The sequence below is a fragment of the Xyrauchen texanus genome, chromosome 21 (genome assembly GCF_025860055.1).
Source record: "Xyrauchen texanus isolate HMW12.3.18 chromosome 21, RBS_HiC_50CHRs, whole genome shotgun sequence".
Classification (NCBI taxonomy): Eukaryota; Metazoa; Chordata; class Actinopteri; order Cypriniformes; family Catostomidae; genus Xyrauchen; species Xyrauchen texanus.
This window is the reverse complement of record NC_068296.1, coordinates 4,525,596-4,538,955: the sequence shown is the minus strand read 5'-3', so window position 1 is coordinate 4,538,955 and position 13,360 is coordinate 4,525,596. Positions and strand designations below refer to the sequence as shown.

General features: G+C 39.1%; 1 protein-coding gene across 1 annotated transcript in view; it reads left to right on the top strand.

Annotated features, from left to right (window-relative positions):
- The window catches only part of LOC127661271 (phosphatidylinositol phosphatase PTPRQ-like), a 68,765-nt gene that overhangs the window by 17,649 nt on the left and 37,756 nt on the right, over positions 1-13,360 (top strand). The window contains 9 exon segments of the mRNA XM_052151906.1: positions 619-688; positions 2,660-2,859; positions 3,141-3,381; positions 5,330-5,458; positions 5,544-5,690; positions 10,113-10,273; positions 11,729-12,158; positions 12,690-12,851; positions 13,144-13,323. Coding sequence (XP_052007866.1) covers positions 619-688; positions 2,660-2,859; positions 3,141-3,381; positions 5,330-5,458; positions 5,544-5,690; positions 10,113-10,273; positions 11,729-12,158; positions 12,690-12,851; positions 13,144-13,323 — 1,720 coding nt within the window.

The following is a 13,360-nucleotide window of genomic DNA, read 5'->3' as shown; positions in this document are numbered from 1 at the left end:
TCCAAATAAAGGCCCCATTCACTTCTATTCACTTCTACACTTCTAAGTGTCTCACTGTAACCTCCATTTCTGAATTTTTTTTAAGGTAATCAACATTATGCCACCAATGCTGTCGATTGAGCTTAACTTGTATTGAACCTGGAACATTCCTTAAGATTATGTGAAACTTCCAGGTATTGAACTTTCATAAAACTCTGTTGGGACGGTTCAGTGTTGTGCAGACACTATGAGATTAAATGTCCATGGGAAAGTTGCCAGTGGCCTCCATTCCATTGATCTCAATCAATAATTTACCAGCTGTGAATTATTCATCCCCCTCAGAGAACTCTGCATCCAAGAGGGATCTCTGTTGTCCCTCATTTGTCTCATGTATTCATTGGCTTTGTATACTATGAACTTTAAATGGACTGCCTGGCTATTCAGAAAGGGTGTTTGTTTGTATGTCAGTATTTGATGGATCTGCTGTCTGTAGATCATATTGCATTGGAGTCTTCATTCACTGTAGTTATACAAAGACCTCTGCACAGTCATGGTGATAAATCAACCAGAAGTGCTTACAGTGTGCACGGCTTGTGTCTATTGCTTTTTATAGGCTTTCTCTACTATCTTTCTGTATAGGTTGCAGCAGTAAACAAAGCAGGAGTTGGACCATTTAGCCAGTCTCTGTACTACAAAACCGCAGAGGCCCGTAAGAAGCATCTCTATATTTTACACAAGCTCTATTTCAAACCTTCACTGCTGTCTACAAACAGAGCCCTGTTAAAAAGGCCAGCATAACATGCATGCTGGTACTCGGCATGAAATGCTGGTTAACTGGGGTACCCACCGTGACTTCCTTAGTCAACCTGCTTCACCTAAAACACTATGCATGGCAATGCTTGTCCACAAGCATGTCCAACACCAAACCATCATATCCTGCCTGGACCAATATGGTCTTTTCAGCAGGGAGCTACATTCTTAGGGATCGTTCATACTGAATGCATTATTGCGCTAGACGCAGACCAACGCACATATTCAGAATGCATTTATCTTGAGATGTGCTTACATTTAAGTTTTCACTGAGGCTGTTGCAAACAAAGGAATCTTATCAGGCAGCGTGATTTTGCTGCATACTGTTCGAATCAGTGTTTATATCAGTAGTAGGTAGACCGAAAGTTGCTTTTGGAACTATAGGTTATCGGCAAAAGTCAATACAGATATTTATGTTTTTATCCTCCATTCCTCTTTGGCTGGCACTGGTGGATTCTACAGTTCGAACTGTTGGATTCTACAGTAAAACAAATGCTAACTTTGGTTATTTTGATTACATAAATCAAGTGATAAAACAGTTTTTGAGTAGCGGTAGACCGATATATCGGTTTTACTGATTATTTAGTGCTGAAAGATGCTTTTGGAACTATCGGTTATTGGCAAAGATCAATTCTGATAGTTGCTGATATTTTTTACATTTTTATCCTCTGTTCCTCTTTGGCAGGCGTTGGCGGATTCTACAGTTATAACAATTTGGTTCTTCACTAAAACATGCAAATTTGGTTATTTGAGAAGAGTTAGACCGATATATCGGTTTTATGATTATTCATTGCTGAAAGTTGCTTTTAGAAATGGAAGCTGTAGCGTAGTTCTAGCGGGAAGACTAGCAGCTGTACATCATCACATCATTAGCTGGGTAATTCCTAGCCAATCGCATGTATGCCATTGCTTTATAAGTCCGCTCACAATCTATCACATTGCTGTTTCAGTGTGCTAACACAGCAACCTCCACCACCCCACCACCACCAGTTGAGCCCTGTCCCGCACAGGGGTAGGCTCCTCGCCCCTGCCTCCTATCTCCGGCAGGACATGACGGTTCCAGGCACAACTCCCTCGGACCGCCGGACAGGGCCTACGCCAAAGAGAGAGACATTACTTTCTGTTTTACATTTATCAAATAAATGGCATCTTAAACTTCACTCAAGCCTGCGTGTCTTCCCGGTAGAACTAGTGTTTATCAGTAAAATTCAATGCTGATAGTTGCGATATATATTTTTTCAATCCGCCATTCCACTTTGGCCGGCGTTGGTGGATTCTACAGTTATAACAATTTGGTTCTACTGTAAAACATGATCAATTTTGCTAATTTGATTGCATAAATTACGTTTTCTCTGGTGAAATACAAATTCATAATGTAGTGAATATTTAGACTATTAAAATATTAATTTGGTAAATACTTAAATATAGAGCATTTTAATGGAACCAATCTCCATCATTTCAAAATAAGAGTCCTGAAAAATGTGTGCGTACATTTTTGTTCATATTCATGTGGTATGCTTCAAAATATCAGTTGCACAATAAACTGATTTTATTCATTTGGACTCGTCATAGTAAGGAATAGCTAAAAAAGTTTTTTACATTTCATAATTTGATTTTAAAAACTATGAGCTGATTAATCGTTCATCTGCCTTTTCTACGACCTTAGTTATCGGTATTGGCAAAATCAACTATTGGTCGACCTCTAATCAGGAATGATGCCTACAAAGTGATGTCTCCGTAGGCAGCTCAATAGGTTTTGGAACAGAGCTGCAGAATTCATAATTCTGTTACAACACACACATTTTCATTCAGATTGTTTGATGAACGTACTGTGAAGAATGTAGTGTGATGTTTTTGTTCAATCTCACAGCCCCTGGTCTGGTGTCAAACCTCACAGCGTTTGCTGAGGATCACGCATCCGTGTTGGTCAAATGGTTTCTTCCTGTACGCATTAATGGTCTAATTACTAAGTTTGCCGTGAAAGTCAAACATGCTCGAACCAGCCAGATCATCCGCACGCTGGACCTCAACGCAGAGGACATCATGAAAGGAGCCCTGCCTCACTGCAATGTACGTCCATGTGTCTTGCTGAGACGTTTGCTGGCCTTAGTTGGCCACCAGGCTTGTTTGCTCTGGTCAGACTGGTTTGATGGTTTTAGAGTGGTTTGGGTCACTAGTCAACTGGTTGACCATCAAAGCACTTGCTCTTAAATCAGCTAAGACCAGCAAAGCCTACTACAATAGCACATAAAATGGCTGAAACTAATTCAAACAATCTAGATCATATAAATCTACCACTGAAATAAAATGTAATGTTGAATTCTGAGTGTTTGTTTATGTATGTCTGCTAGGATGCAGCAGACATCTTATCTCGTGGAACTCCGAGCCCGCTGCAGTCTTCCCAGCTGACTTCTGCTGTTTTGCCAGCATCTACGCTCTCAGCTGTACCCCCTGCCTCCATCTGGAGTGTTTCAATTAGTGTGAGCATTAATGAGCTCCGCCCCTACACACCTTATGTGTTCGAAGTCTCCGCCTTCACCAGTGGCGGGGAGGGACAGATTGCCAGTACTTTGATCCGCATGCCAGAAGCTGGTAAGCACGCACACACATATGCTTAATTGTAAATACAAATATGTATTTACAAAATTTATAGGATATGTTTAATTTCTTAATACATGTCGTTTGTTTTATTAGGAAGGATTTATCAGTTATTCTAAAGAAAACAATGTTTGTGTTCATTATCTTTAATCAAAATGTGCTAACTTTCCCACCTCACCACTTTACTTTAATGCTGCCGTAATAAAGGCAGTGTAGGCAGGGATAAATAAAATCAACCAATCTTGTTATAGCCTTCTTTTCATGTTCCAATTAAGTTTCTATGAATAATTTAAAGTCCCAAACCACATTATTTCCTATTGAAAAAGCGAGGTAAGTGATTACCTGTGTCTGTCGCGACTCTCAAGAAGAGATGCTGTAGTGTGTTAGTCAGCTTGCTGAAGATAATGTCATTTTGGTCAAATACAAACTATTTTCTCTGTGGGCAAATAGCCAGGTATTCCTCCCTATTTTGCAGTAGCCGGTGCGTAAGAGTCATCCACAATAGAAACCGTTCTCTCCCGGTAAAAGGTAAACGCCTTGAGTTTGTGTGATGACTCAGTCTGCTGTGTCTTTTAGCTGTGATAAGTTTCAATGCTGAAGCTGAAGTGTAGTAGAAAGCTGAACGAACATGGAGTGAGAGGCAATGCCAATGACTTCAAAGAAACCGCTCTCTGGCGCTGACTCAATGCATGTCAACGTCAGCGTGCTCAGAACACACAAAAATGTTCAAGGGTAAAAATCAAGGTTATAGATTTGGCTTGAAATTTGAGGGGGTTGCAGCATTTACATGTTTCCATTGATCGTGGTATAAATATTGGGTGGTTGTACTTGTTTGTTTTGAGTATGGGGGGGTTACCCCCCCCCCCCTCTCCCCGAGTATTTCACGGTAGCCGGTGCTCTCCTCCGCCATTAGGTTTCCTCACAACGCGGAAACTCCAGGATTGGCTACACGCCACGAGTACGTTTTTGTTTTTACCGTTTTTTGTGTCTCGTAGCTGTGATAAGCCTTAATGCTGACGTTGTTTGTTTAACTGTATTTCAGTGCTGTAATGTTGTAGTAGTCATTTAAGCAATATGGGAGTGAGAGACAATGCAGATGACTTCAAAGAAATAGTTTGCTGACTGACATTCGCTGACTCAATTCACGTCAAACTTTACTGGCTCATAACAGTTAAAAGTATTATTTTGTTGCCACCTGCTGGCTAAAATCTTTAATGTCACAGGGGAAAATTAAAAGACATACATATAGCTCTTAACGCATATGCACTGCTCTTACACTTTAGTTTAGAACGCCACAAACACAAGCGGAGTGATAGAAAGAGGGATGCGGTGTGAGACATCAGCACTTCTGGAACGTCTCTCATCCAATCAGATTCGAGGACTGGAACTGTTGTATATTGTATCGATATTAGCACGCCAAATCGATCTAGTAATTCAACAGCAGTCCCTTAGAAGGTGCAGTTATCTTGCTTTACACATAATCACCCTCCCTTACTAAAATGTATTACGATTTTACAGTAGTAACATCAACTGAGGTATTTTGACAGAAATGTTAGTATCATATAAAATAGGCTAACCTTTTAGGTGAAATCTATTATACTTTTGTGTACTGAAACTTTGTTACATTGACCTAACCATAGAAATAGGAAGCCATTATGGTCTTACAATATGCTTATGGCTTTGCATTGTACACATTAGGAAATAAACTGGCCTTATTTTGTAAACTGGCACTTTAATATTAATTGAACAATTAATTTGGTGATTTGGAAACAGTTCTCTTAAGTCTAAAGATATATCATATTGCCAGTTACCTTGTGATTCCCACCCCTAATCGGTTCCTCACACTTGCCACAAGAATAGCACTCCCCACTTTACAGGTAGTAAAATAATTAATGTTCATGTTATTTGATCTCACCCATTGTATGATGTGTGTGTGTTGCAGCCCCTGAAGACCCTCCCCAAAATGTAGCTGTGAGGAACATCACATCCAGATCTCTGTCTCTATCCTGGGACACTCCAAATATCATTACAGGACGTTTCAGTTACATAGTCCAGCTCCATGGACCGGCAGGTAACCCGGTAACTCAAATTTGAAGGCCTTATATGTAATATACAACATGTTTCTTTCTGAATGTGCATGTGACTGTGTATTTCAGGTTTTATAAGTGAGAACAGCACACTCGATCAGATGTTTATTTACACCAGGCTGACTCCATACACACAATACCACATCCATGTCATGGCCAAATCAGCGGGGGCCACAGGACCAGCAGCCGTCATCAACATTACAACACAGGCAGAGGGTAAAATACAATCAATACGTACAGTGCGTGAAATATTATTTGCCCCTTCCCGATTTCCTCTATTGGTTATTTGTCAGTGGACGTTTTCAAATCTTTGAACATATAATCTTTAAATATAACATAATATAACATAATGTGATTAGATAAAGTGATTTAAAGTCATTTTATTGAATAAAGACTTTTAAATCACCTTTTCAATGTTATCGCGCATACATGATAATTGGTTGCATAATGTCGATACAACATCACACAAAATCAAAAAATACATTTTGGTTACAAATGCCATTGTAGAGCTATTCATCGTATACCCTATTCACAGGCATATTAGCATAGTGACACAATAACTTGTAGCATTTTTAACAAGGTAAATGACGTGAAGCTAATTTTTTCACAGATCTGTTATGTGTTAAAAAAAATACATTAAAATATAATGCACAATAAACAATTACTTGAGTAGACCTGTACTATTAGTTCAAAATCATTTTGATATTTCTTCTGGGCTATATATATTTTGTAATTTTTTTGTAATTCTTTAAGCAATATCACATGAGCAAGACTGCGACAGGCACAAGGCCGACTGAGTACGATCATAAAAAGTAATTTGTGCATGGAACTACTTCCTTATGCGACGGATCACAATCTGTCATTGATGGTTCAAACCAAATGATGCGTCCAAGCATCTCAAAACGTCACTTTAGAACTAGTATCATGGTTTAAGCTGTTTCTTACAAGTTATTGGAGAAACAAGGATTTGTGTGTGTGTGTGTGTGTGTGTGTGTCTGTCTGTCTGTCTGTCTGTCTGTCTGTGTCTGTCTGTGTGTGTGTATGTGTGTTGTGTGTGTGTGTGTGTGTGTGTGTGTGTGTGTGTGTGTGTGTGTGTGTGTGTGTGTGTGTGTGTGTGTGTGTGTGCGTGTGTGAGCGTGTATTTATAACTTTGTGGGTACCAAATGTCCCCATAAGGATAGTAAAACCCGAAATTTTTGACCTTGTGGGGACATTTTGTCGGTCCCCATGAGGAAAACAGCTTATAAATCATACTAAATTATGTTTTTTGAAAATGTAAAAATGCAGAAAGTTTTCTGAGAGGGTTAGGTTTAGGGGTAGGGTTAGGTTTAGGGGATAGAATATAAAGTTTGTACAGTATAAAAACCATTATGTCTATGTAAAGTCCACATAAAACATGGAAACACAACAGAGAGAGATCATCGGATCATTAGAGACTGCAGCCAGCTGAGCCATACGCTGCTGTCACTGCTGCCATTAGGCAGGCGTTATCGCAGCATCAGGACCAGCCACCAGCTTCTTCCCCTAAGCAATCAGACTTTTGAACACTTGATCTCTCATGATCAATTTACATCAGCACTGCACTTTATTAATCTTATATCTCACACTGGACTGTCAAATATATTCTCCTCCACAACTACTGTATATATTTTTTTTATATACTATTTATTTTACATTTTTATTGTAAGTGTATTCTATATTGTGTGTATTGTTTACTGTACATTGTATATTATTATTGTGTTGTGTAATTATGTGTACATTTGTAAATTGTGTTGTGTAAATGTGTTGTTTACTGTAATTGGTATATGTCTCGTCAGTGTCATGACTGCTATGTTGCTCGGAACTGCACACAAGAATTTCACCTACTGTTGCATTTGTGTATGTGGTCGGGTGACAATAAAGTAATTTGATTTGATTTGAGCTGTGATGAACCGTAATGCTGAAGTTGTTTGTTTAAAACCATTTAAATCTATTTCCTAACTTTAGTAGTTAGTCGTTATCCGAGCGATCACGTAGTGCTGATGAACGAAAACACTGACTGACACTGACTCGCCACCACCTATTGGCTAAAATCTGTAATGTCACAAAAATAAATGTAAAGAGACACATATAGCTCTTAACACAAATGCACTTCACTTACACTTTAGTTTAGATCACTACAAACACAAGTCGGAGTGATGATGTACTCATGGAACGTCTCTCGGCCAGTCAGATTCGAGGACCAGAACTAACTATTGTACAGATGTGTGTGTGTGTGTGTGTGTGTGTGTATATATATATATATATATATATATCTATATATATATATATATATATATATATAGATATATATATATAGATATTTTTTAAGCAATATCACACAAGCAAGAGTGCTATATGGCCCTACATCAGCACTGCTGTGATTTGGCTGTAGGTAATCAGTGCTGATTTAGGGACATATAGTGTGTGATATTGCTTATATACAACAGTTCAATGAACAAGTCAATTTAAAAAACTGAGTACAGTCATAAAAACGCATTTGTCCATGGAACTACTTTCTTACACAACGAATTAGAATCTGCCGTTGCAGGTTCAAACTAAATGATGCGTCTTTATGATAGTATCACGGCTTGTGCTGTTTCTAACAAGTCATTGGATAAACAAGGATAGACGGCTGGATGTGTGTGTGTGTGTGTGTGTGTGTGTGAGAGAGTGAGAGAGAGACAGACAGAGAGAGACGGAGAGCACATGTTGCCACTCCCAAGCAGAGATGCTGTCAGCTTTCTGGAAATCAGCTTTCTCGATGGAAAAATAGCCGTCCAAGCGGGGGAATTTCTCCCAATTTCACGGTAACTGGAGTCTTTCACTGTAGAAACCTCAATGTCCTCAGCCATTTTGAACAGTACTTTTTCTCCAATGTGGAAACTCCAGTCAGAGTTAAGCGCCTTGAGTTGTGTAATTAATCAGTCTTTTGTGTCTCTCAGCTTTGATGAGACTTAATGATTAAGTTGTTTGTTTAAAGCCGTTTAAAGCTATTTTCTAGCTGTAGTCGTGTAGTAGTAATACAAGTGATCATGGAGCGTTGTTGTATGTAAACATTGACTGACGGATTCACTTCGTGTCACCAACTGCTCATATTACACACAGAAATGATCTTTTCCCACCACCTGCTGGCTAACATATGTAATGTCAAAAAAATACATGTAAGAAACACATTATACAGTAACTCTTAACACATCTGCACTGCTCTTACACTTTTGTTTAGAATGGCAGGAACACAAGCAGAGTGATACACACACAGTGAAGCAGCAGAGTGCTGATGATGTCAGACCATCAGTGCTCATGGAACGTCTCTCGTCCAATCAGATTCAAAGACCGGAACTAACTGTTTTTTATATATATATATATATATATATATATATATATATATATATATATATATATATATATATATATATATATATATATAGAGAGAGAGAGAAGAGAGAGAGAGAGAGAGAACCGGCTTAACAATGTAAATAATATTTATTTACATTAAAACATTAAACAGGTATGTGTTCATGGCAGGACACCATGAATGAAGTTGCTGTTTTCCATCAAAACCAGTGCTGTGTGCTTTAAGTTTGCCAAAGACCACCTTGACACTCCCCAACACTGCTGGTAAATAGTTTTGTGGACTGATGAAACTAAGGTTGAATTGTTGGGAAGAACACGGAGCACTATGTATGGTGTAAAAAGGGCACTGCATGCCAACATGAAAACATCATCTTAACGGTGAAATACGGCATCATGATTTGTGGCTGCTTTGGTGCCTGGACCGCTTGCCATCATTCCCACATTTATCAAGATATCCCACAGGATAATGGCAGGGTGTCTGTGCGTCAACTGAACCTCATTGCAATGACCCTAAACATCGGAGTAAATCCACTGAAGAATGATATTTGAAAAACTGTCCATCAAATCAAACTCTGTTGGTGTGACCAACATGCAGGTAGCCATTCTGTTGTCATATGACAAAAATAAATAAACATAAAACAGAGAAGACACTTTTAAACCCTTATGACTAAACTGGGTTTATTCTTTTCTTGTAACAAAACATGCTTGTAGAATAATTGTGTTTAACAGCAGACTGTAGAGTTTAGGGGTCAAAATAAGTGAGGGTTATAAATGAGGTTTATATTTAGCAGGACTGGCTGTAATTAAGTCTGCCTTTGATATCAGCCATCTCTAATTACACCTTCAATTGGGTTGATCTAGCTGGGGGAAATGACTTTGTCATTCAGAGCCAGTTGGTGCTGCATAACTAAATTCTAAATTAAAGCAAATGTTATTGTTCACTTTGGTTCCTTTAATCTAAAATTAGATTTAGGATGAAGGCCTGAAAATATTCAGTGTCACAAATGTGTGATAAAAAGGAAATGAGGAAGTGATAAAAAAAAAGAGCTACGGAACATTTCTATCACTACTGGATTGTGCCAACCACAAATTTAAATGGTTATAATATTAATTCAGAAATATAGCTTGTTTTTAGAGTGGTGTTTACATTATCACAATACATTTATCTAGTCTATGGGTTAAGTAACCTTTGAAGTGCAGAGTAAATGGCTTTATATGCAGTACCAATGTGTTTATAACAGTGTGTATTTGTTTTCACGTTAGCTCCCAGTGCTGTGTCTGATCTGACAGCGGAGGCCGTTGACTCCACATCAGTCCGTCTGTCCTGGAGAATTCCGAGTCAACCAAACGGACTGATAACACACTATCGGATTCTAGTGCGTTACTACAGTACACTTGTACAGGACATTACCCTACGAGGACAGGTGAAACAAACACATGCCATCAATTTAACACAAGCACATTAACCCTTAAATGCATACCTCATGACTTTAGTGGAGGACCTCATTTCACCCCCTGTGCCTCATCCATTTTTGGGAGTTGTGCCCTCATCACCTCTCTTTAGTTTTCCTCTCTTATAAATAGTGTAACACACACACACACACACACACACACACACACACACACACACACACACACACACTCACAAATACAAAAGAAAAATGCTAAAATTGCAAAAATAAAAAGTTTTATAATGGTTTAAGTACCAAAAGTGTATAGGGTCATTAGAGACATTAGGTATGTAATAGTGTGGGTTGTTTTTTGTTTTTTTGCACTTCAATACATTTTATTTTGGTGAAATTCCCATGCATTTAAGAGTTAAGATACTAACTTCAATAAAGTACAAATACTGAAGTTGTGCATTTTGGGGTTGATTTTATGCTATTTAGATCTTATCTACCTTTAAATGTCTCAGTTTCACCATTCATTTGCATATGCAAATAAGCAAAAGTATGTTACATTTATTCCAGTAAAAGCCTACACTTTTAGAAGTTAAAACATGAAGAAAATATGAGAATGTGTCATGTATTGGGGCAGATTGCTGCCATCTGGTGCAAAAAAGAAACTTGAAAATCATGCCAAGACATAAATAACCAGTAGCGGGCTGCAGAGATCCACTCATTCATTCTTGGTTGAAACAAGATGAAGTGTGTGTGTGTGTGTGTGTGTGTGTGTGTGCGTGTGTGTGCGTGTGTGCGTGTGAGTGCGTGTGTGAGTGCTTGTGTGTGCGTGTGTCAAATTTGACCGTGAACATCACAAGTGTTTTTTTTTTTTTTGTCATGCAGCATAAACTCGAATCAAATCAACCATTGTGGTCAGATGGCAAATGTAAAAAATTTGGGCCTGGGTAGCTCAGTGGTAAAGACGCTGGCTACCACTCCCGGAGTTCACGAGTTCGAATCGTGCTTAGTGACTCCAGCCAGGTCTTCTAAGCAACCAAATTGGCCCAGTTGCTAGGGAGGGTAGAGTTACATGAGGTAACTCGGTGGGGTGCGTAATGAGTTGTGCGTAGATTGCTAAGTGGGCCTCCACACATGCTATGTCTCCATGGTAACGCTTATCACGTGACTCGTATCGCTCGTGACTCGATTGACATTCTCAGATGCGGAGGCAGCCACCCGGATTGAAGCGAGTCACTACGCCACCACAAGGACTTTAGAGCAAATTGGGCATGTCAAAAGGGGAGAGAAAAAAAAGAAACAAAACTGATTTTGGTTAAAAAATTTAAAAAAAAAAAAAAAACAGCCAAACAATTACAAGGGTTTAAAAAATATAATTTCTTAATTTTATATTTTGTTTAGGGGGTAAAATGGGACATGTATTCATTTGTAACATAAGTTTGGTTTTGCTTCACTCATATTATGTCACTCTTGTTGCAGAATGGTGGGGACACTGTTGGCCGACTGCTTCGTCGCAACACGAGGTCACTTGACTTCATCATGGCAACTGCGTTCACTCTCACTTCACATGGAACATTCACCGGGTTGGGCCTCAGTATAACCAACGCTGACCAAACTAACACAGAACTGACCTCTGACATTCCTCTGACCCTGAGCACTCCCCAAACTCCTCCACCCTGGCTCACGATGACCCACGACAGAACAGATGCAACGGTGGAAGCTGAGACAGAGGGCGTAACCATTGACCATTTGACGGAACTAACACCTATCACCCTAGACACTGACGGACCACCCTTAGTAAACTTAAGCCCCTCCCCGCCTCGCCGCTTCACAAGGGCAGTGGCCACAGACTCCGCCCAACAGCAGACAAACCTCCCAACACAAACGGCAACCACTATTGGAATAGAGGGTAAATAATTACCCACTATGTTACAACCCCACACTTTTTTATAATTGGAAACTATTAGTACTATGTTATTGGCAACAGTTGTGTTCTAGAAGTAGTGCCACTTCATAGTGACCTGGATTTTTAGCAGTAACGTATAGACCGTTCAAGACACACCTTCAAAGTTGTTAAAGGGATAGTTCACCCATAACTAAAATAATTTTCTCAACCTAATGTTGTTGCAATCCTGTTTGACTTTCTGTCTTCCGTTGAACACAAAAGATGTTATGCAGAATGTTAGCCTCAGTCACCATTCAATTTCATTGCATTTTTGGTTCTATATAATGAAAGTGAATGGTGACTGAGGCTGTCAGACCCTAACTTTCTTCCTAACATCTTTTGGGTTTGGCATAAGGCTCAATGAATAATTTTTTGAATTCCTACAGAAAATGAATTGGGAAAATACACTAAAAGTGTTGATAGTCACTGAATAGCTCCATACTTCTGTGTTCTGCTCCCTGATTGGTGTGTGTCTTTGTGCTGTTTGATTGACAGTCCTACCACCCACAGAGGAGACGGTAGACCTCTTGTCTGATCGGATCTCATATGTGGTTAAAAGACTGAGTCCTTTCACTGAGTATAAATTTGGAGTGACGGCATACAACATCATTGGAGAGGGACCGACCTCACAAGTGATCGTGAAAACGACTGAACAGGGTAAAATGACTTCAGACCTGCGACTGAATTATATACATTTTCTTACTCAGTATTTTGGTCTTATTTTCCTGTAATGATATCTAAACATTCTATAAACAAGAAATATTTTCTTTATACACTGAGCTTTGTTTCTAGAAAAATATAACAAAATTTGGCGAGATTTACACTTAAAACAAGAAACCAGTGTGGTAAGTATTCAAAGGGGAGCTAAAATACTGAGTAAGAACATTTCTTTTATGTAGTTACTGTATATACTCCCACTGTATAAAGTAACCCCATTGCTTTCACACAGTTCCCAGCTCTGTTCAGGATGTGTCCAATCAGAACATTAGCTCCACCTCTATCGGGGTTAACTGGGAACCGCCCCTCAACCCAAATGGCAAGATAACACACTACACTGTGTATGCACAAAATCTCTTAACCAACCAAGTATTACAACAAGTGACGGACACTACCAGCACAGTGCTCACAGGTGAACAACCAACATCATACATTTGGTTGTTTTATAG